The sequence below is a fragment of the Galeopterus variegatus genome, unplaced genomic scaffold (assembly GCF_000696425.1).
Source record: "Galeopterus variegatus unplaced genomic scaffold, G_variegatus-3.0.2 Scaffold2415, whole genome shotgun sequence".
Lineage (NCBI taxonomy): Eukaryota > Metazoa > Chordata > Mammalia > Dermoptera > Cynocephalidae > Galeopterus > Galeopterus variegatus.
Window position 1 is genome coordinate 105,054 of NW_007728526.1, and position 24,826 is coordinate 129,879.

Genomic DNA, 24,826 nt, shown 5'->3' on the forward strand with positions numbered 1-24,826 from the left:
ATAAAAAATAATAATTCTAAAATGTAGTTGCTATATAGCATTTTGTGATTTGCTGTTTGTAGAAAGCTAAAAATTATGTGGAAGTACCAGTTCATTCAAGTCATAAATGGTGAAAGTCTCAACATATGCTGATTAGATTGCAAGCAGACTGTTAAAATATTAGAACACCAATACAATCTGTGAATTTAGCTCATTCCTGTCACCCGATGTGGGTGGCCAAAGATTTCATAGAATCACTCAATTCCCAGCCCTCAATTTCATATCAAGTAAAAATTCATCAAAATTATGAATATTTTACAGTGCAATTTTATTATGTTATTAAAATAATTTCCTCTATACTATTATTCTGTTGGGAAAAGTATATTTATATTTTCATTACTGTGTTTTCATTTATAATTCAGCAATCATGATTTGTATGAGGTCTATCAATTTAAGAATTTTCTAATTCTTTTTTTAATGGCACAACTATCATATTATTTTTTTATTTCTAGTAGATTTTTGAAATTATATTTAGCTCTTAAATTCATCTGGAACAATCTCAGCGTGGTTTGAAAAGACTCTTGGGGGTTCAACTTGAGCTGAATAATCTAGAAAAAGTTCAAAATGCTAAAAACATGTACTAATAAATCATGTGAAATGGGAATGAAAATGAGTGAAGATTTTGATTTTCCCTATGGGAAATAACCTTAATTTTATGAGAAATTATACTGCTGGTGGTGCTTCAGGTAACAATTTTAACAGAAATTTTAAAAAAGGGCTCTATAAGAAATGGGAAGTTGAACTACAACCAGTAAGCTGGTCAGCTCAGTTTGAACTCAGTAATCAGCTAAGTCTTTGTTTAAAACTGCTTATGAATAAGTTATTTTATTCACGTCAGTGAAAAATCAGAGCCTCAGAGTCTTTTTGGAAGCTGTAGAGCATTTGACATGACCTTTTCCTAGTGGTGAATTATCAGATGGCATTAACTGCAAATTTTTCTTTTTCCAATGAGAATTATTTTCCATGAAAGGAGCAGGATTTAATGCCAAGTCAAGAGGGGCTTTTCTTTTTATTTTGTGCTTTTATATGTAATCTTTAATGTTTTCATTATTTGCAGAGATTGGGATGATTTATTTTATGAAATTTGTATTTATTATTGACATATGAATATAGATAATATTCATATATTGTCTTTAACATATCTCCATGTATACTTTAGGCGAGGGTCTGCAAACATTTTCTGAAAAGGGCCAGATAGTAAGCATTTTAGTCTTTGTAGGCAGGTGGTCTCTGCAGCAACTACTCAACTCTGATGTTATACTACAAACACAGCTCTAAACAATATATAAACTAATGGTCAGGTTGTGTTCCAATAAAACTTTATTTATACAGAAAATTCAGTGGGCAGAATTGAGCCATAGTTTGCTGACCTCTGGTTGAAGGGAGAATCTTTGTGTGGAGGCAGGTGGATAAGAGGTTCAAGGACTTAAGAAATAACCTCTTATTCTTTATAATTCATTAGATTCCAATGACTCCAAAAATAGATATGCAGCCAAATGAAGAACTATAATATAGAAGCTCACATTTCCTTTCATTGGCCGCTTTTATACTAGGTCATATTTTGTTGACTGAATTCAACTCTTCAACAAATATTTACTGAGCTTCAACGCTGTGACACTGTACCGCCAACAAGTGTGATACACAGTATAACAAGCCCAGTTCCTGATGCCTACATTGGGAGAGGAGATACTCCAGGTTTTGCTCTCAAAGAATAGGCACTCAGATAGTTCCCCCCCCCCCCAACATGTTGCCCACCATTTGCAATGCTACTCTGTAACTCAGTCCAGGGGAAGGAGGGCATTAATTTTTAACTTCCTTATATTCTCGATCCATCACTCCCCCTCACCCCCACCCCCAGGACTTCAGAAATCATGTTTCTTTTGACTTACTTTATTTTTACTTAAGAAATGAATTCAGAATACTTGTGTACTCTGTCATACTTCTTTATTTTGAGGTTGTGGGAGTGCTGGGTTTCAATTACTGTATCATACTGCAGTAACAATCTGAGCAGCTATTTTATTTTCCCTGGGGAGACAGCTGATATGTATCTCTCTCTCTCTCTCTCTATTTATATATATCTATATATATAGAGAGAGATGGATAGATTTTAAATCCACTCCTTAAAATTCATGCTTTTCTTCCAGCCTACCACTGTGACTCAGCTCAAAAAGAGTAGTTCTGTAGATTTTTAAAAAAAATTTAAATGTTACTTTTAACATTAGTATTTCTAACAAATTTAAAACAATATTTCTAATGAAAGTTACTAGCAACATTTAACAGCTGGTCAAATTATTAGAATTATTGAAGAGCTGAGATTTGAGTTCACAACCTGGAGATAATGAAAGGCTTATCTCATCCAAAGAAGAAAATAAATTATTTTTAAAAATCTGAATATGAGCACAATGAAGATTTTATAGACTGTGTATCTATAAAACTAGAATTCATAATAATTCAGAAACTAGTTGAATTCTGAACTCATTGGCAGATTAGTAATTAACATTTCAAACAATAGGATGTACTTTACTTGAATTTGTTCTGATGAGTAATTTTGGGGACTTTTAAACAATGATGATTATTGATAGCTTAGACCAAATAGGTGTGCATCTTCCTAGGAAAATCTTTGTACTATGTTCAGACTGAGACTTTCTGTGTTAACTTTACTTTTTGTTTTATTCAATACCCAATATAGTAGAAATAAAACCCATTTCTACTCTGCTACAGAATTAAATGCTATGTGGGCTTATGTGACCAGATATTGGCTGATTATATCATGATAAAATAATAAAAAGATTTTTATTTTCACAGTGGGTGTTCATGTTATACAAAGTGACATTTCTCTAATTTTCTATAGCATAAATAAAGATAATGATAGCATGTAAAAAAATTAAATAAATAAACAAATAAATAAATAAATAAATTATACACTATGGCCCACTAAAACTGTCATCAAAATAACACAATGAAGTTACCAGACTACAACATTCATAGAATACTTATGTAATAACTTTTATATATGGTAGCTCATAGACAGTGGCCAATTAAATAAACTGGGGACATAGCTCAATAGTTGTACTGTTAAAATTGGCTTTGGTGTAGGAATGAAATGACAGTTACAATTTTGGGGGGTGGGTACGTAACAGTTTTATTGAGACACATAGCATACCATACAATTCACCCATTTCTTTCTTTCTTTCTTTTTCTTTCATTCATTCATTCATTCATTCATTCATTTATTGTGGCTGGCAGGTGCAGGTATCCAAACTGACAGTACATTTTTGATGTACCAGTGTCTAATGCCTCATAACATGACTTGAGCCCAGCAATGAGCAGAAAAATGAAAGTAAATTCATATTGATCATAAATTTGGTTCTAGCATCAAAGTTGGAGTGAAACGTTCATATGTTCTAAATCTTAGGTTGCAGCTTCTCATATAGTCTGGTATAAGCGAGAGTAAAAATACACTGGCAAGAAAAGCTCTCTGGGAGATCTCATACTGGCTGCTGTGTCCTTTCCCAGGATCTGTCACTGCGAAGGGGATGAAGAGAGCCCCCTCATCACACCCTGTCGCTGCACAGGGACCCTGCGCTTTGTCCACCAGTCCTGCCTCCACCAGTGGATCAAAAGCTCTGACACACGCTGCTGTGAGCTCTGCAAGTATGATTTCATAATGGAGACCAAGCTCAAACCCCTCCGGAAGGTACAGTATCCACACGAACTGGTTTGGGAGAGAGAACTTGCAAAGTAGGCTAGTTTTAAAACCCCCCTTTCTTCCCCAATAAGATTCTGCTAACATGCTAATATTCACAAAGAGTGCATGTCCTGTGTTGGGCTCAATGTGCAAAATGAAGCCAAGTTATGCAGATAATCTTTCCTTTCTTTGATTTATATTCTAGGACCTTTGATTTATATATCACTTTTCACAATTAAAATGCGTGTTTATGTGCATAAGTACATACATAGAAACACATATATGTACATATGTGCAAACTATACTTGTAATTCAATGTATTTGATGAGAACTGTGGGAACTTTGAGTAAGTACCCAAGAAGATTAGATGATAGATTGCATTAAAATGACATAAACTCATCAAACTTCTTGAAAGTCAAGCATTGGGTAATAGAAGAGAAAGATTTCTTCTATAAGTTGTGGACTATTTTTTGTTTGTTTTAATTTGGGGATTGGTTTGACGGTTCATTATAATTAGAGTAGGTGGAAAGAAAAAGTATTATTTTCCATTTTGTGTATTAAGCTGTAAGAGAGAGGAGGTAAGTACATTTTTGTCTATAAGGTTTATCTTCAAATTCCTCATTTATGTTATAGTTCTCTAAAGAATTCAGACAAGACTGTGAGTCAAATGTAAAGTTAGCATCTCACTCAAAGATATAAAAAGACAACTTGTAAAGGATGCAAACAAAGACAATGAACTTTATATAATTCATGCTTGATAGCTGGGCCCCTGAATTTTAGCATGTGAAATTCATTTTTTTGCCTGCCTGCAGCCTTACATATAAGGATGCCTCAATTTCTAAAGGAGAGTATGGAGACCTCAATTTAAATACTGAATTAGCCTGAAGCTGCTTTTTCATTTAAATTAAACATAAAGCAAAAGTGGATAGAAAGAACATTGCTTTGAAATAAACATGATAGCTTCCAGAATAAGCAGAGATAAACAAAAATTTTAAAAAAAAAGCAGATAAGAGTATTCTAGTAGGCATCTGACCAATGGCTAGCCATGGCAATTCTTCATGAATTCTGTAAATTACAGAGGAGAGTAACATTTCCTGCTTTCGTGCGCCTTGATTTAAAAAATCTGCAAATGGTTTATACATGTCAAAAATGATGCACAAAGTGCCTTTTAATATATGGGGTGACCTGTGTAGCAAAAGGTGACACTCTGTTTCTCTAGGTCCCTGAGCAATCAGTGCCTAAAATAGAAATGGACCTTTATTCCTTGCCCTTTACTTTATCCACTGAACAGATGCTGTATACTGTCTGGAGTAGCTAAATGACACATTGTGCTCCATGAGTCTCTAAATTTCTTTTCTTACCCTTAGGGAACTACAAATTGTTTCATTGCATCTGTATAGTTCTCTCTGTTTTGTTTTGTTTTTTTCCCCCACCCTCCTTCCATATAAAATTTTCAGTTCAGCTTTGTCAAACATGATATTTCAATTTGAGAGAGACAATTTTAAATAACATATTTAAATTTTTTGGTTTTTACTATATCTACCATCACCACCACCACTCCAATTTTTTGTATAATAAATAAAACATGATGCTAAGACGGAACTTGAAAAGTCATCTTTTTCTACCTTCAGCTTTTGTAGAATCACTCCTTAAATACAGCTTTGATCCTTTATTGATATTCCATTCCCAGTAATTTACAACCTTATCAGGAAATCCTGTTTTTCTCAACCAACCTGTTAAAAAAACAGAGAAAGCCAGCAAACATGTCTATCTTCTTCAATATTCATGATAATGTGTTGCTGCAACCTAGTGGGTACCTACTATCTGTTGATTAATGAAATCTCCTGGTTTCTTTAAAAAAAAAACATTTTTTGATTGAGCATAAATATTGATAAAAGTATTCCTCATATTTAATAGCATATATTATGTATATATATGTACAGGGGGTGTTAGAATCTAATCCAGAGGTTGCTTCTTGACAGTCCACAGATGGGTTTTATTTGACCTACAGGGCTTAAAATTTGAATTTTAGTTACCAGCGTTTAAATATGTGATTATTTTATGTGTAATTCCATACATCTGAATTAGTTTGAAAATCATGGAATCTGGCTTCACTGGTACCACATTCCCATATGACAACAACCAGTGGAGCTAAGTGGTGTCTGGCCTCTTTCAAAGGCTGTTTGCTTTCAAGTTCTCCACTTTTCTCAGTTCTCACTTCCTTCTGATCCAGAGATCTCCTACCATCTCCTTTCATTGGAGTACCTCTGACCTTGGTGTAGGGACCTGAATTTTCAACTCCTGGTTTAACACATGAATTCTAGACATGAGAAACATGCATTCTATTCTTTTCTCCATGATTTATAGGTTTTGAAAACCTAGGGAAAGTATTCCAAAGTTTCACTTTCTGCTTTAAATATATGGGGCACTGGGTTAACACGTAAGAGGCAGTATGACTTTTCAGATTCTGAGGTGATATGAACTATACAGATATGAAGCATTTCTACACTGTTCCAGATGGTGTATTTTTATGGCACTAAGATTCATTAACAGTTTTCTTTCAGCAGTTTTTAAAAGGTCATTAAGAAAGCCAGGTAGAGCATTTGGTTAGAACACATTTGAACTACATACAATTAGTTGCTCTCAACTCAGTCATTTCGTTACAGTTTGTAACATTTTAAAGACCAGTCACATAAACAGTTAATTTAGCTAATGACTCTGAATTTCTGCCATTAGCCAATGTAGGCAGGAGATTTTGTTTAGATGATATGGCTTCAAGTAGAAAGGTGCAAATCTTCATAATCTAAATAGACTTTGTGCTTAATAGTTAGTTCTCCAAAGATATCAGTAAGATGTCACTTCATTAATTCTTACTACCACTACACCAAAGTCCATACTTAGTAAATTCATCAAGATATCCTAATGTTTTCAGAGGTAAATCTTTAAAGTCAAAGTAAAATCAAGGGCTTCTTCAAGAAAAAGCAATTTTCATCATTTTTAAGTCAGTAGCTCAGCTACTTTTGTAACACTCAGTAAAAACCCCGTTACTCTACTGAGTTACCCAGGATCAGAAATAATTCTCAGGGTCCAGAAAAGTCAAAGAGTCACAAATAAAGAAAGCATAGTGACTACTCATTGCAATTTGGAAATCACACAGTATCAATTAGGAAACATAGACTAATCTACTATTCTGAAGCAGAAGGATCGTATGGGGTTCAGATTTAGATCACTCCCGAATGGAAGACACCAGCTGTTGGATAGAAAGCCAAGTTTATGAGGACAGCAAATACTACTGACAACTTTATGTCCTCACCTAAAATATTTACATAATTTTCCATGTAGAAATTATTTTACAAATATATAATATAAAGTATTTGACTCCATGCATCCTTTTATTTCTTTTGTACAAATGACATGCAGTAAACAAATTACCTTTGCTTTAGTAACAATTAGGATGAACTATATACATTTGTCGTTTTTCTAGATCAAAAACAGTCGAATATTAGAAAGTGCATATAATATAAGGAAGCTCTGTGTGAATTTATTATGCAGAATAAAAATGAACAATTTTGGTATTTCTACATTTTCACCATAATGACTTACAATGCTTTAGTTTAAATACATATTTTTTTAAATGAATAACTATATTTGAATAACGCTTTCTTAATTTCACCCTTTTCTTACTCAAATTAAGAAAAGGAAGAAGGCCAAAGGCCAGCACAAGTTCCCATAACAAGCCAACTGCCCTAAGTTTATTACCAATTCTCTGCTGATCTGGAGGTCTTGCCTTAAAATCGAACAGGGCAGAAGTTTAGGTCAGATTTTTAGCTCGGATCTTCTTGCACCCTATTGAATAATGTTGCCTAACTACACATAAAAGAAATTTTAAGTGCATCATTTATTTACCATTATGGGGACTTTGCTATTTCACGAACCTACTGAATTTCTGCTATGTGCCAGATATTTAGAATATATCACTTAATTAATTCAATCCTCATTACGATCCCATTTTATGAAGGTCTATCAAGCCAAGTTTAAAGATGAGGAACATGAGACGCTATGTCAGACTTAGTCAATATCGCACACCACAGAGTTTCCTGTTTCTAAAGCTTGTGCTCTTTGTGCTGTTCCCCGCTGCACTAAATGGCTGTGGGAGGCTTTCTCATTAAATATCAAAACATTAGTTGTTACTTAAACTATTTCTGATGGAAATCGTTCCAAATAAATCTTCCTAAAATAAAAATTTTTCTAAAATCTTCCATCTTAAACATGGATATTTTGCCCAATATTGTTTTCTGATAACTCGGTTCCCTCATTCTAGGCACATCAATTATTTTGCATGCTAAACAATATTAAGAAATTCAATAGCTTGAAACGCAAATAAGATTGTTTATCTTCATCCTACTTTCTCTAGCCTGCTGTGCTTTAAAAGCCTTTCTATCTGTTTCTTGTTGTTTCTCTTCTCTTCTCTCAGTGCATCAGCCATCACTTCTCTGTTCCTATAGTCCTTATTCAACATTTTACATAGCTACTCCTTTTCTGCTTTAAACAACAACAACAACAACAACAAAATGAAGAATTATAGAGTTGGGTCTACAAAAGGCTGAAGTCAGTCCTCAATAAGCTTCTGCAAGATTCTTTTTTGATCACTGGCAAGAGTTTTGGTGAGCATGGACATTCTGACATTATTCTCGGTTTCTTGGAATTCTCTTTGGAAGCCTTCTTAATTCTCAGGTTTACTCAAGGTACTGGGATCCCATGATAAGAAAGCCCTCGGTGAATGAAGCTCTGATGAAGTTCAGATGAAGTTCAGGATGTTCCCCTGTCAGCATTCTGGGAAGTAGGTTTCTCTGTTCCATTTGTCCACAAATATATAAGCCTACAGGCAATGAAAATCTTCGCCCTAATGTAGTCCAGGCAAAAACTTTCTTGCAAAGAAGATCCATAATCCTAATTCACAATGCCTATGCATTCTCATATTTTCTTCACACTCAGTTTCACTTCTATTGTTATATGATCTCTAAGGGAATTCTATGTGCTTTAGAACACTCTTAGGAAATACCTTTGTTTTCAAACTCCCACACTCTCCAAACGAGCCGGATAAGTTTTCCACAACAAATTTCTCACCATCCCATGGAGGTGCTGTCTCCCGTTCTCACTGCTCCACTCACTGAGAAGGTGTCCAGCAGGCTACTTAGTTGATTGCTATGAAAAGGGACACGATGAGTAAACCACAAAATAACAAAATGAAGATCATTAAGAAAAAAGTAGCTCAATTTGATTGGAGCATTAACCTTTCTGCTAAAATGTTTTTCTCGTTTTGTTGTTTTTTGTTTGTTGTATTGCCTTAATACACTCATGCTCTCAAAACTACAATTGATATTTCAATTAAAATAATACTCCAGTGTAAGTAGATAGCAATGTCACCATGTGTCAAATAATTTAGGAGATACGAGTGTCTCGTGGCTTATGCTAACAGATACCTGGGATTTATCATATGGCTTTTATCCCTTTGTCTTTTAATGAAACGCTGGTAAGTCAATTAGTTTTTTTTGAAATTTCAAAGAAATGTGTAGGCCTCTGAGATCAGTATTATAGAACAGCTTGTTCAAAATAGAAATATTGCTCTCGGGGCAGCAAAGAGCTTATTCTTTTGTGGAGCTCTCATCCATAAACATGGTTCTCCCTCTAGGCAGGTTTGAGCCCACATCACCAGCAAACTATGTTCTGAATGATTGTTCTGAGAGGGCTCTGACAATGCCCAGTTTATTCGTTCACTGACTTTACTGTACTAAACATCTACCATGTGCCAGTCATGTTCAGTAGTGGACAAGATAGAACAAAATCCCTGCCCTCAGGAACATATAGCCTACTACAAAAGATGGCAAAGGATGCAGGAATGTCCTGTAACTGCAGAGAGAATGAAACAGATAATTCAAAGGGAGAGCTGGCCACCATGATGTGTTTAATCTTTGTAAGATCATCCATATCTAAAGATATGTTTTTTTAAAAAAAATCAACAACTATAATCAAATACCAAAATGATTGTCTTTTCTCTTTTGTTCTCCGTGCCTCTGTTGTATATCCATGGAGAGAGAACTGGGAAAGATTGGACAGAGGGTGTCATGAGGTAGCCTTAACTAAACAACTCCTGGATAATCACTGTTGGCTGGAATAGATTAAATGGAACGTTTCTCTTCAATACTTCCTTATTAGTAGATCCAATTCTATACTACTTTAGCTCTGTTTCTCTCTTTGAAAACTATTACTTGAAGTACATAACCTAACCTGTTTGATAAAAGTGTCACCTTGTGTTACTATTCTAGATATGAAAAAAGAACCTCTTAACTTAAATTAGACTTGCTGTTGAAGTCTTTAACCAGATACAATTCCACCCTTGAGAAAATCCTTTTTCATTTTAACAAAGACTAGAGACACACAAAATGGAACTACTTTTATATACTGTATATTGTGATGATTCAAACATCAACTATGGTTGAAATGGTGAAATCAATATTGCTGTGATCTATATGGAAAGCACAAAAGCATTAAATTAGAAAGTACAGAAGCACATGCATGCACACATGTGCACACACACTCACAATTACAAATAAAGATTTCCCCAAAGCATCAGCTTATGACTGAGTTTTAAATTGCTTTTATATTTAAATTTTCCTTTAAAGATTTTTCTCTCTCAGCTGCAGGGATTTTTTCTTAATTTATTATTCTAATTTCTCATGTCTTGGCATCAAATATAAGAAGAATTCTTTGCTAAATTTTTGGTTTAATTTTTTGAACCATAAGGCACTGGAAATCAACATGGCTTTTTTTTTTTTAAGCAACTACTTTAGATCAAATCAAATTCTTTTCTCTATCGGAAAACAGGCAAGAGAGAGAAGGAAAAGACTTTTGATGTGCTCTATCTGGACTGATGGTGTCTAGTCCTACTGTACATACATTAACATGCTAGGGTGATGTTATCAACATTTTAATAAGACAGATGGCTGAAAGATTTCACTCCAAAAGAGAGCTGATCTCTCACAAGCCAGCTTCCTTTTAATTTTTTATTTTCCTCTGAGTGTACCATCAACTGGCTCCTGTTTTTTTGTTTCCCACATAAATATACCATCCACAGCCTAATCATACCAAAGCTGTTATCTTGCACATAGGTATTTATCCCAAATTAGTCTGATTTCCTCACTTGGCCACAGATAGAACAGAACCTGCCCCTTTGAAATGTACAGCATGGAATATTATAAAATGTGCGGAGAAATGAGAGTGGGATTCAGAGACGCTGGGCAATCCATGCCCTGCTCTTTTCTGAGTTCTCGCTGGTAGAGAAGTGAGTGTTGGGCAGAGGGAGGCCAGCTAAGTTCCTCTGATGGAGGTCCCTCCACATGGACACAGGAAGTGAATAAAAAATAGGTTTGCCTAGAACACAACAGGCTGCTATTGTAAGGACTTCCCTCCATGGGACTCCGTATTTCACTCCCGTAAGCCAAACAGCCCTGCACTCAGAGAATGATAGATATTTTAAAATCATCTTTTAACTGAAATACTAGAAATGTAGCTAAATAAAATGAAGAAATAATTAATTCCAACAGTAAAGAAAAGAACACCGGGCTAGGAGTTGGAGGATCAGGTTTAATTCTAGTTCTGATGTTTAACCCTTCTGAGCCTTGCCTCAGTTTCTTCAGCTGTAAAACTAGAAGACCAAATAAGGGCATCTTTATTGTTTCTTCCAACTTAAAACTCTGTGATTTCATGAAAAGCAAAGTGAGGAATCAATTTATTTAAAAAAAGAGAGAGAGAGAGAGAAAGAAAGAAGAAAAGAGACCTCACGTTCAAATGTATTTTAAATGTTCAGAAGAAAAAGAAAAACAGGTATAAAGCAAATGCTTCATGCCTCTAGTAGCTCAGGTTGTGCACACAGAACGCTGAGTTGGGAGGCCAAGGTGCAGTGCTAGCAAAATAACGTGTGCGCTTCTTAATCTTTCTCATGACCCTTTAAAGCAAACCCTGGTGAGAAAAGCAGCATGTACCCTCCCTATGATTAAAAAAAGAAAAGAATTAAGAAGTAGGATTAAAGTACTAAAGTTAGGACAGGGCAGAAGAGGGGAAAGAAAGGAAGAGAAAGAGGAGGAAAGAAGCAAACAGAGGAAAGGAAGGAGTGGGGGGCAGTTGGGTGAAGAAAGGTGGCCAGAAACTAGGTATAGGTGTCCAGGCTACACTTTTTTCTTAAAAGTTGTAAGCAGGTGGTTAAAGGCTGAAGTAAAGCAAAATCAAGTGGTTCTTGACAGCAAAGTTCTTCTGTAGCCCTGAGGTCTACATGAAAGACTTCTGACCCTAAGAAAAGAGGCAGGATGGGCTGAAGGCCATTTTCTACTTGGCATAGTGAGAAGAACCAGTGCAGATTTAAGGTCTTAGCAAAATTATGCTCTCTCTCTCTTTTTTTGAGTGTAAGAAAGATATTCTGGTTTTTTTTAAGGTTAGGGTTTCTATAAATGTAGAGCTAGTTTAATACAAAGGTTGATATTTCAATGAAGCATTTTTATCAATAAACAAAGTTAACACATTTGGAGCTAGATCTTTTTCTGCATTTAGGAAATGGCTTATTTCCTAGGAGACTGATGAGGTCCTAGTGGACTCTGTTCATATATAAGACCACACTGACAGCCAGCTGTGTCTGAAGGACTACACTGAAGGAATTCCAGTAATGCCCAGTTACGATTCACTTTATTCATTCAGTCAACAAATATTTACTGATCACCTACTATGAGCCAGTCACTGTCCCCAGCACTAAGAGTGTTGCAATGAGCAAGACAAAAATCCTCTGACCTCGGAGGATTTATAGTCTGGTGGGGTGGGGGTAAAGATAGGGAGTCTGAGAATGACTTGGTTGCAATATTTTGAAATGGAGTTGAAAATAGCATGGGGATAGTTATAGTAACTCCAGATGGAATTAATATAGTTATAACTCAAGGAAAATTCTTGGGAATTTTTAGGTGAAGAATTCATCAATTTCAGAGCTGCTATTCTGTTCCATCAGGGGAATAATTTAATAAAGAAAATTAAGATGATAAGTTTGTTGAATGTAAGTAACCAGGGCTATAAAGATGCACTAAGTTAACTCTGTCCAAGCGGGCTGAGAAAAATTACTAACAGTGTCGGTGGAGAGCTGCTCAGTCCCACAGACAATTTACTTTATATCAGAAACCAGATAAGTAATATAAATGAAAGAAGCAGTGTGGTTTTATGATGATAAATAACAAGTAAGGCATGTTCAGGAGTGGCGGGGCCTAGGCATTCTGAAACAGACATGCCTACTTGTAAATGGAGTAGTAACTACTCAGCTAAAGTGGTATGTTGCCAAATCAACTACTCTTTTAAGTGAAGCCAAAATTTTAGATTTGTTTAATCTCTTTCATTTTAAAAAAATAATATTAACTCATTCAAATCCGAAAACTATTTAGGTGAAGCAAAATAGTTCTGAAGGCTAGATTCAGGCTACAGGCCAAGAGTATAGAATCTCTACAGGGTAGAAATGTCTGTATATCTCTGCAAATATTTACCTAATGGGGTGTAGCATAATGCAGTGGAAAAAAAAAAAAAAAAACAACTAGATATAGTGTGCAGAAGAACTGGATTCAACCCCCTCATGTAGAGGCTCTGTAGTTTTCGGTGAGTCCCATGATCTGAGACAGTTTCCTTTTCTATCAAAAAAAAAAGGAGGTGGAGGGGTGGCAATTTTTAGGGTTGTACTGAGGGATAAAATGATGTAAGAACAAGTACTTTGTAAACCACAGAGTCCTATAGAATGGTGATGTCACTGTCTCTCCTCGCCCTCTATTATCCACACTGTAACAAGCTCACATTTCCGTTCTTACTAAATCAATATTTAGCATTGAATCAACTTTAAGGCCAACAAGAGAGTAGTGTGCATATTTTCAAAGCGCTGATGATTTCTAGAACATTGGATGATTGTATGGATACAATGCACTGATTAATTTGTAGTATGGTCATCCAGACAAGGGTTGTGCTGGTTTAAGTTTGCAACCTAATTTATCTATAGGGGATTTACTGAACAAATTAATAAAGTAAGAAGATAAAGACAGAAAAATCCTTAACATACCAAAAACTCTTCAGGAGTTGACTTTAAAAAAATGTTAAAAAACAAAAACCAAAAATTAGTCTAGTCTGGCATATTTGATCAAGATTTATTTTATGCCTGCTTTCTAAAGGGTTGTGCGAAGTGTATCAGGAAGAAATTTGCATTTGGATATTTGATATGGTAATAAATCATTTGTAAAGATGCATTAAAATATTTCTCTTAAGGACTTCTTATACAAAGTAATCCAGTAGTCTATGATTTTTATCTGATGTATTTGCATTTAAGATCTTGAGCTTTAGAGTCAGCCTGTCAGCATTTGGGTTCTTAAAAGTAGTCACTATAGCTTTACAGCCTTGGGCAAATTTCTTAATTTCTCCGTGCCTCTATTTCCTCATGTGTAAAACTGGGATAATAAAAATACGTACCCATTATATGGTTTTTAGAAGGACTGAATGAGATAATGCATCTTAGCACTGTATCTGGAACATGAAGAGAATAAATATGAACTATTACTATGTGTAAATTTTAAATGATTTTTAATTTTAACTTTTCAGTATTTTTGGTGGCCCTAGAATTCTTAAGTTAGTAGTGTCTTTGAGATTACAATTGGTTTCCACAGCCGTTTAAAGCAGTAGAATCACCCCTTTGTAATGCAATTTTATTTAGAATTCAAAAATATTAAAAAAGTAAAAGGACACAGAGTAAACAGAAACAGATGATTGAACTATGACGTTCCCAAAGGATATGATGTCAGCGAAGCCAAGGTGACACAACGTTTACCCAGGAACATCTGAAAGTGTTGGAAGATGTGTTCCAAAAGACCATGCACACAGATTGCTATGTTGCTTCAACCCCAACCGTGATGATCCAGTAGAAACTCTGGTCCAGGAACCGTGGTGTCAAGTGGAAGAGGCAGCAGTGAAAGACTCAGCAACAGCTGACACCAGGAGCACCAAAGTATCCCGTTTTGGTGAAGGAGGAGGAGACCCCTCACCCACAATTGCTGCAAACATTTGTCCTGTCATTCCTAGAATTTGGATGCCCAATGCATCCAATTCACCTGAACTCTCTGGCACCGAGCAACCTTAAGCAGTTGGTGCCTCTGTTTGGAATCATGATGGAATTCTTAGCCTCATAATGTGCAGTGATAAGCCTGGGAGTCTCTGGTCCTACTTGGGACATTGCTTCCTCTGATGTCTATAGCCAATTTATGCAATTGTATGCCTTATCTGAGGAAGACGGTCCCCTCTCCTAGATAAGTATCTCTTTTCCAATGTGCTCTGGCCAGGATGGGCTGGCGAGCACTGATGGTCAGGATGCCTTCTGACCCAGACACACCTGAGAAAGGTCTGTGATACAAAACCTGATTGTCATAAAGATATTTCCAAACACCTTTAATAGGTAGACTTGAGTCTAAAAAGACCAGGCTCAGGGATTTATCTATTGCTGTAAGAATAATCTCTCCACCTTTCCTCACTGCTCACATCTTCTGTCTTCTCTTGAGTGTCTTCTCAAATTTCTGAATCAGAGACAGTTATCAAGTTATTCTCAAGAAATAGCATAAACTAAGTTCCCAACTTACCAGTTAAGTTTAGTTCAATAAAACACCCCAACCAAATTCACTAGAACTTAATTATTAGTTTTAACTGCACTGATCCTTTGAAAGGGTCTCAGGGATCCAAAGAGAGTCCCCAGATGACACTTTGAAAAACACTGCTCTAGGGTAACAGTTGATTTCTTTAATGAATGCCATTTCAAACAGTTGTACGATGGTTTCTTATGTTGATTTAACCAAAATAGCCATACACTTATATTGGAAGGTCATGGGAAATATGGCTGAGGAGTGGTGTGGCATTGTATTAAATTATCAACAATAATGAGACCAAAAGTTGATGTGTAATATTAATGAATTGCCAACAGCAGTAGAAGCATATTATAAAAAAAGATGAAGTTAAATATCAAGCATCATGTAGCATATTGGAAAGTGGTTGCCTCTAGGAATGGTAAAGAAGGGTGCAGGAGATTGTCATAAAGTGAAATTTTATATAGTCATTAAAATGAGCTTTTCCTCTAGGTGTACAGGAATAAATATTCAAATAAAATGAATCAAGTTTGGGTTCAGTAGGCATCAGATTCTGCATTCCTCGTACACGCCCAGGTGATGCCAGTCCAGGATCATGCTTTGTGAAGCATTAACTCTTGGAGAAAATTATTCCTGCCTCAGATCTTTCAAGAACTCTGATGATATCAAAAAAAAAAAAAAAGCCTCAGTGGGTGCTAGATTGCCTTTTACATCTCTCCCTTATTTTCTAAACTCTCTGAAAGATAAAGACATAGACTTAAAACTTTCATCAGGTAACAGTACCCAGCTAAAATTTAAAAGGACATTAGCAGGAAAACTAATGAAATCCTAATAAAGTCTAAAGTTTAGTTGTTCCTAATGTGCTAACGTTGGTTTCTCAGTTTTGACAAATGTATCATGACAATGTAAGATGTTAACATTGGGGAAAGTGGGTGAGGGTATATTTTTGAAAACTTTCCATAAATCCCAAATTTTTCCAGAGTTAAAAACTTTGTTTTTTAAATGTTAAATAAAAGACTGAAGAAAAATGCAGTAAACTGAAATACTCTAAGACTGGTGAGAAATGCAAAAAAATAGGAGGCTCCAGAATCCTTCCAGTTATCTGTTCCTCTTTGACCCCTGAAAGCCTCTGAAACTCTGAAAAATCCTTGACTTCTAAAGAAAAAGATTGGAAACCACTAGATCTAACGTTTTTATTTTGTAAGGAGGGTAAAACACACTAAGACATTATTAAACACCTTGCTCAAAATTACACATTTATGTAAAACAAGGACCAGACTATAAGATTTCCTTCTGTATCATGGTTGTTGCCTTTCACGAGCTGTAGATTTTACCCAGATATGCCTCGTTTCTTCTCTAAAATAGAGAGGTTTTTCACCATGACCATGAGATAGGCTCACATATTTCTATATATGTGAAATAGATCGAAGAGCTCCTATGTGAGATTGACCTGTGCCAGATCGTGCTAAGTCGACCAAAGGACAGATGGCCACTCACCCTGAGAAATGAAGGCACTGGCATAAAGACTGAGTTCTGTCTTCTTAGACTGAATTCCTGTTTCCTGTGATTCTATGAGACTGTGTGCATAGAAGATGAGCTGGTGAGCCTACCAACTAATAAGGTCAAAGAATGATGTCCAATTAGCTAAGCACAAATTATGGCTTTATATGTGTTTGGATTTTCTGTTCTTATTTGATTAAATGAGAAATTCTAATCTTTAGGATTGAATCCGAAGCTGTCCATAACTACTTCTTTGTCATGCTTCCCAAACAACGTGCCTATTTTTTTTCTTTATTTTTATTGCAGCTTCAGTTTTGCAGAGAAATTGAGCAGAAAGTAAAGATAATTCCCATACCCTCCCCACACACATATATGGTTTTTCCTATTATTGACATGTTACATTAGTGTGGTACATTTCTTACAACTGTGAATCAGTATTGATATATTATCATCAACTTAATTTTATATTAGGTTTCCCTCTTTGGATTGTGCAGTTCTATGAGTTTTGCCAAATGCATAAAGTCATGTATTCTCCATTACAGTATCATACAAAATAGTTTTGCTGCCCCAAAAAATCCTCTGCCCTCCACCTGTTCATTCCTGTCTCCCTCCCTCGTCTCCTGAAACCCTGTATGCCTGTTATGGTCAGTGAGTCATTGTTGATACAGTGTGTGTTCACTTGTCACTTCTGAAGATACTTCTAACAATGTGCTCATTCATCCATTGGCACCCTTTAAATTACTCATAGGCTTGGAGTGATGGTTTCTGCCTCCACCAGACGTGAAAGCCGATGAGTAACACTGGCCTTTAATATACATGGTGGGCCCATCTATTAGGCTCCCTGTCCGTAACCCAGGAGAAAGAAAATAAATGCCACTTGGAACAAAAACTCTCTTTGTTTTCAGCCTTCACAGTCAACAGCATAGTCTGAGAGTTACCTTGGCCTTGCACATGTGGGAGCTGTCACTGTCTGCCGATTTATATTGTTTGAACTCATAGGAGCTTGCACTACTGCCTCTGCAGTCTGTTATCACAGAGGCAGTTCCTTCTCTCCTAACGTGTCCCTCCAGCCCCAGTTCGTCTCCACAGTCTTAGCAGAGGGCGGCCCAGCCACATGGTTCTGCCTCCTGCACTCGGGGCCACCTCTGATCACATCAGGGGAGCCACGCACAGCAGAAGACTATGTGAAAAACAAAACTCATTCTGCACTTCAAGCCAAAGAAAAGCATAGCTCTGCTTACCTTTTCAGAAAAGATCATTTATGAAAAGAAAATGCAAGCTCTTGTCCAAAATAGCTTTATGGTGATTTTTAGAAGCAGAATATCAAAACTGTGAACTTTAAACAGTACCGCAAAGGAGCGCTCACTGGGAAAAGGAAACAAGCTTGTTCAATGATGTAGGTTTTCAATAACAGGCTTTGTCTTTGAGGCTTGATACTTTACAGATAAATCTCCCATCACCCTGCCAGGATAATTAGACTAGAGGGCACATATGTTAACAGGGTTTGCTTTCTATTTAGCTAATAATTATCTTCGTTATGGTAATCCTTGCTTATGCTATTATTTAAGAATATGCAATGGGAGCAATTGATATTCTCTAGAGAGAAGCTTTGTGGAAGGCTGCTGAGGAAATCCACAGAATCAGGGCAAGATACATTTTTATTAGCAGAATCGACTTTTGGAGAATATGAAGGGCCTCCTGGAATTCTTTTGGGGGCACTGTGGTTTAGAGGACAGGGGCAGGTGCAAGTAAATCCTGTTTCATTGCCACTGTCCTGACTGTCTTGCCTACCCAGATTTTTCATCCCTTTTCTAACAAAGTTCATGATAAAAAGCAAGACCTAATATTTTATAGGTCAGGTAACTCTGCCTTACTCTGGGACTAGTTTTCTTTTAACATAATTTGGTAGATAGTTTGCAATCTCGACATACTAGAAGAAGGTCTTGCATTGCCTTGGATTTCTTGACGCAACTGACCCAGGTTGTCAAGGCAACCCATTTCGCTGTTTTCTTCTCTGTAGAAAACCATTTCCAATGTTGCAAACCTTAAATCATAATAATCTCTTGTTATACACAAGGTCAAATACATCCCCTGTATGCAAAAAGCTGTTACTTTTGAATAAGATATTGTGTCACACACTGAAAGAATTTGACTAGAGGTATAATGTGTATATTAAAGCATCAAAAAAGTGAAAATAATCCCATAGTATTTATGTCCTGCCTCTATATTCCCAAGAAATGTGAGGCTGTGTACTACAGGCGGTTACACTTTTTGAAGCTACAGTAACAATGTTGGCATATTTTGACTAATTTATGTGTAAATTGATTGTAACCAATGACTTTCTCATGGTTTATGAAATTAAATCACTGAAAAGACAAAGTACTTTCTGGGATTAATATCACCCACCTGTTGCATATTTTTCCGCTTTTTAAGAGTCAAGGCCGAGTATTGAATGTTCTTTCCATGTAAATGGGGTCACTTCACAGTTCCCTGAGATGTCACGATAGCATCAAACTAGAACTCACAGACTGTCATCATGGAGAAAAGTGTGCCCCATCTGGGCTCTGAGTGGTTGATTTAAAGGAAAATCGCAGTGAATGAACAGAAAGGAATGTTTTACTCTTTTTTCTAGCTCACTATTAAAAAGAAAACTGGGTTGGTTAACATTCTTAGTGCGGTTTGAAATTATAAAGATTTCTTTTTTAAAACCTAATCTTGGCAATGAACCTCACAGGCTACATTTAACTTACATAGTAATTTCAAGTAATTTTTAGTCACTTACCAGTACTATTGGTCTGGATTTCCAGTTCGCTTTTCAAATATTGATAAGATTTCTTTCCCCTTACACTTCTGTTCGGAAGTTGATTACATAAATGTAGGCATATTTCATTTCATGATTCTCAGAGGTTTGAGAACACAAATTTGTGGCTTTAAATAAAGTTTCTGTATGAGTCTAAATGGTTCAGAGCATTTTCATGTTGCACATTTATTAGATAAAACATATCTCAGCTGCTTTCAGCTGTCATTCTTATTTCAATAAACCAAAGAATTTTATCCATATGAAACAGTACAAATTATCATATCCACTACTACAGACCTGACATTATTTTCTTTCCATTACTGTGATTTGACAGCTCAGGCATTTAAATGTCACTCAGTCTACAAAGGCTTTCAGGGTGCCTAGTTCAGCCTCTCCTGTTTTATCCTTCAAATTACTAGCATTCTATCACAATGCACAAAGGATTTGAGCCTGTTTACAGAAATACATACCAAAAAAGTAAAGCAAATGGTTAAGGAGGTTGTGATTAAAAAAAAAAAAAGTGAGTGAAGTGAAATCATAAAGCAAATATAAGGAAGATATGTACCCTGGGTCCTGCATATAGTTATTTCCCAGTGAGATTTTGAAGTTGAGAATATTCTAGGCAAGAACATAGTATGTTTAAATACACAGAGGATGAACAATTGACAAATTGAAAATAGCTGGCTTTGCCAGAGAGAGGTATGACCACAGGCAAGTTTCAAGTTTCTTAACCTCCTGTTCCTATCTGAAATGGGAATAATAATAGAATGTCCATCATAGGAAGGTTGTGAGAATTAAACCAACAATGTAAAGCTATTAATATCAATAGTATTATTAAAACAGAAAATATATGAGGCTGAGTAGAAAGCAAGTGTCAGACTATATAGAATGCTTGCTAAAGAATTTCAACTCTATCCAGAAGGAAATGGAAAGACAGTTAAAGGTATTAAACAAGAAATTAATATATTTGTGTTTGTAAATATTACTCCACAGCCATGTGTGGAGAATGAATTGTTCAGGTGAGTGAGCCAGGAACAACATTCAAGCTGGAAGACCGAATGGACTCAGTTAAAGTAGCAGCTGAGGGGACAGAGAGGGAAGCACTTGGCAGGGCTTAGTGACTGAGCTACAGCAAGGACTGAAAATGAGGGATGAGGTGAAGGAAGTGATTTGTGATGGTTCTCAGCTTCTTGACGTGAGTGATGGGGCAAAGGGTTAAATTATTAACTGGGGAAGAATACACATGCAGATAAGTAAAACTGGGGAAATAAGAACCCAGTCAGGGCCCATCAGTGTGAGATACCTGAGCCAGCCAGGTGAGGGATGTAAGTCTGAGAGAGGTTGAGTCTGGACTCAGAGAGAAGTGGGTAGAGGTGATCAGGACGTCTCTGGAAGCCTCAGGCTCAGATGAATCAGCAAGGGAGGGATGAGGAAGGTTTGCCCATTACCCCTCCACTATCAGGGCTGACTCCCTGCCTATATGTACCAACACCCTGGGCCATTGTAAAAGGGATTGCCCATGCTGATTTTGCAAATGGGTACTGACAGTAGCATTGTGGCACTGAAGGGGACTCCTCCTTGGTAGCCAAAACATGAATTGATGGATGGAGATAAAGTCACATGCTCCTGGGCACTACTGCTGGGAGGAGAGGTAGACATAGGACATAAGGGCAGACAACCAGAGGTTCTTAAGTGAGGGATAGATGATGGTCTTTGAGAGGTGACTCAGGCCCTGTGTGGCTCCTGTCTCTTAAACAACGTGTCTTGAAGTGGTCCTTTGTTAGACCTATTCTCCAAGTGCTTCCTGAGCAATGGGACCTCCATCTTCTAGGGCAGCTTCTCAGGCTGCCAGGCTCCCAACATGGATGTGGTTTTTTTCCTGCCTCCATCTTCTGACCTCTTCTCAGTTCAAAAAGAACCTACCTTTCTACTTTCTTAATTGACAGCCACTCCCCATCCCCCATTCCATTCTGCTAATGCTCCAAAGAAATGAAGACATACAAGAATTAAAATTACATTTATGAAGGTCTGAATGTTGACATTTTAATATATCTGTATGTACACAAAAAGAAAAAAGATTGGGGATATACATTGCAAATGAGATTATAATGATTTATTTGTTTTACTTTTCTATATTTTATAAATGTTCCATGATAAACATGCAGTTAATAAAAATAATAAACATTGTAAAATAAAAGCTGAGAAAGATATAGAAGCAGGTTTTCATGATAAAGGGGCTACAGAGAAAGAGAAGTAAAAATAAACGAAGTGAAATAACTGAAGGGTCAAAGGTAATGAGGAATGATGAATGTGGGCTGTAGAGAGACATTCTCTGTTTTTTTAGATAAGAGGAAAGGAAGTGAGAAGGGTGTGATTCAGTTATAAATGTGTTTATAACTGCACAGGAAGTTAGGGGAGTTTACCCATGAGAGGAGCAATGTTCTCCAAAGAAGGGTCATATTTAATAAGACCCACCACCGTCAAGACATCAGTTTTCTCCGTCCCCTGGACTACTGTAGGGGCTACAAGCTAGTCACCCTGTCTCTAGTTTATCCTCCACACAGCTGCAAGAATGCACCTTTTAAAACCCTGGCAACGAAGCCTGTTTACCTTACTCCTTGGAGATTTGCTTAAATTTAGTCCAAATTTCAAAACCATGGCCTGGGGTCATCCACATCTCTCACCTGCCTTCTGCAGTTATCTGCAGCTTCTTCTCTCTGTTTCTGCCTACGCTGTCTGTGCAGGCGGTCCCTCATCTGTTCATGTAAATCTGAGCCCAAAGATCAGTCCCTTTGTAGATGTTGCTGCCAAATCAGCTCACCTCAGCGTGTTCTGAGTTCAGTCGCAGAAAAGCAACCCCATCCTGAAGCCAGAGCCTTCCCCCCTTTCCCTCACTCCTCCCCGACTCTCTCAGCACCTCCATCCCCACCTCCCCGGAATGACACACTCTTTCTATCGTCTCATTTGGAAGAGGTCGGCTTACATCCATGTCCTTGTGGACTTGCCTTCTACCCCAAGGAGTCATAAATAAATTTCCTCTGAACAAATTGCATGAAGGGAATCTGGGAAGAGCATTGTTTACTTCTCCCTGCTTGTCAAACCCTCTGTGTCAACCCCACGCCCCATCATAGTTTCGCACTTTGGATGATGGTCAAGCATCTGCATCATCGGGTCCTGCCCCCTCTCCCCACCTCACCCCGTGTCCTGCCACGTCATGCTCCTACACTCAGGCTTCTCGGTTTCCTTAGACAAATTTCCATTCCACACAACCCCATGTATTTTCACATAACCCGACATTCACCATTCCCTCTCTCTCTCTTTTATCATTTTCAGCCCAGGTATCAGAAGCCTTTTATGATCTTCAACAGAGAGGACTTATTTAAATGGGGATGTTAACCCTTCCTGCTCCATTTTCAAGATGGACAACTGAACTTTACCTCTTTGTTTTTTATAAGAACAAATTATTAGTATAATATTAGGTTGGTTTAGCACTTAATTTCTATCCCCTTGCTGGGATCCAGTGGTACTAGAGAAACTAGCAACTGAATCTGCTGTAGAGACAAGTGTTTCATTATTAGGATTAAAAAATAATAATCATGATAATAAATAACTGGGAATGAAGGGCATAGGAAAAGAAGCAAGAGCATTTTTATTAGATTTCCAAAGAGAAAAGAAAGAAAAATGGCAGACTATTCCAAGAAATCCTACACAGAGAGCATGCAGACCTAAGGGTCATTACCCTTGGCACGGGCTCCCTAAGGCCCAGAACTAACCATGCTGATGTCTTCAAAATTGAAATGAGATTCATAGCCCCCTGGAAGCTTTCCTTGATTCAAACCAACTTCTCCCTAGTTGAAGGAAAACTAGATTTGGGGATGGTCTTATGGGACGGGGGTGCCTTTCTTATATAGCAAAATATTGGAACCAAGTTGAATATTCACACGTAAACAGGAGTGAGCATTTCACATTTTCTTCCATCACTCGGTAGGCTGAGAATCAGCATTTGGGATGTGGAATCCATCCTAAATACTGTCAATGAAAAAATCTGGCCACTTGTGGTGGCAAAGCCATTCTTTGTCTTCCAAACATATTAAAGTCCCTGAACCACAAGTTTCATTTCCAGCCCATGGAGATTATACATACATCCAGCCCTTTCCTGGCCTGGCGCTTCCCTGTTTCGTAAGTTGACATGACACTACAAAATCAATTTTAGTGACAGCAGTTTAAAACGAAGCCTTTTAATCTAGAAAGTGTCTTGGATAACTTTGAGAATCCAGTGAAAATCATGGATTTCTCTCCAGAAAAAGTAAACACTATATTTTGTATACAATTTAAGGAATTTTTATACCTCTTCAAACTTCAAAAGAATCTTCCCCTTAAAAAAAAATAAAAATGTTGAGTTCTAGAGCAAAATTCTTGACAAAGGCTGATTCTTTATGATGCCAAAAATAAGTTTAAGTGCAATTTATTGAGCCAATTAATTGTGCCTTGATATCAATGTACTGATATAATTGATTTTAGCTATAGCAACTAAAACAGCATTTGTTTTAAAGTATTATTATATCCAAAACCTGAATCAATACTTAGGAATAGTAAAGTTTCATTGGCTGCCATTTAAGCTGGAGTAGAATATATATTTATTTATCAAATTTATTTCAAATTTTTATGTGGCTAAAAGACTCTGAGTTAAAAAAAAAAAAAGAAAACGCAATCACATTACATACAGTGTTCAGATGTGACATTGCTATTAAAGCGGAGTGCAAGAATTTTTTGGACCCGTGAAAATAACATTGACAATGGGTTTTCGGTAGAATGGAGCTTGCTGTGGGTACGTACAATAGAGTCTTCCAAGGAGTAACTTCTCTTTTTTTTGCTGCAGCTCAAAGGAGTATTCTAGAAAGATATTTACACACACACACACACACACACACACAAACACATGAGTACACACACACACACATAATAAAAGACAAGCGAGAAAGGGAGAGAAGCAATAAAAAATAAAAGTCTGATATCTCTTATTGATGGGCAATTACACAGTCCCCTATTCTCACAAACACATGAAATTCCACAATTGTGTCCCTAATATAAATTTCATGAAAGCAT

At 36.7% G+C, this 24,826-nt stretch overlaps 1 protein-coding gene across 1 annotated transcript in view; it reads left to right on the top strand.

Moving 5' to 3' along the window:
* Positions 1-24,826, top strand: part of MARCH1 (membrane-associated ring finger (C3HC4) 1, E3 ubiquitin protein ligase) — an 88,982-nt gene that overhangs the window by 33,061 nt on the left and 31,095 nt on the right. The window contains exon 2 of the mRNA XM_008581633.1: positions 3,556-3,736. Within this exon, the coding sequence (XP_008579855.1) occupies positions 3,556-3,736 (181 nt within the window). The remainder of the gene's footprint in view (positions 1-3,555; positions 3,737-24,826) is intronic.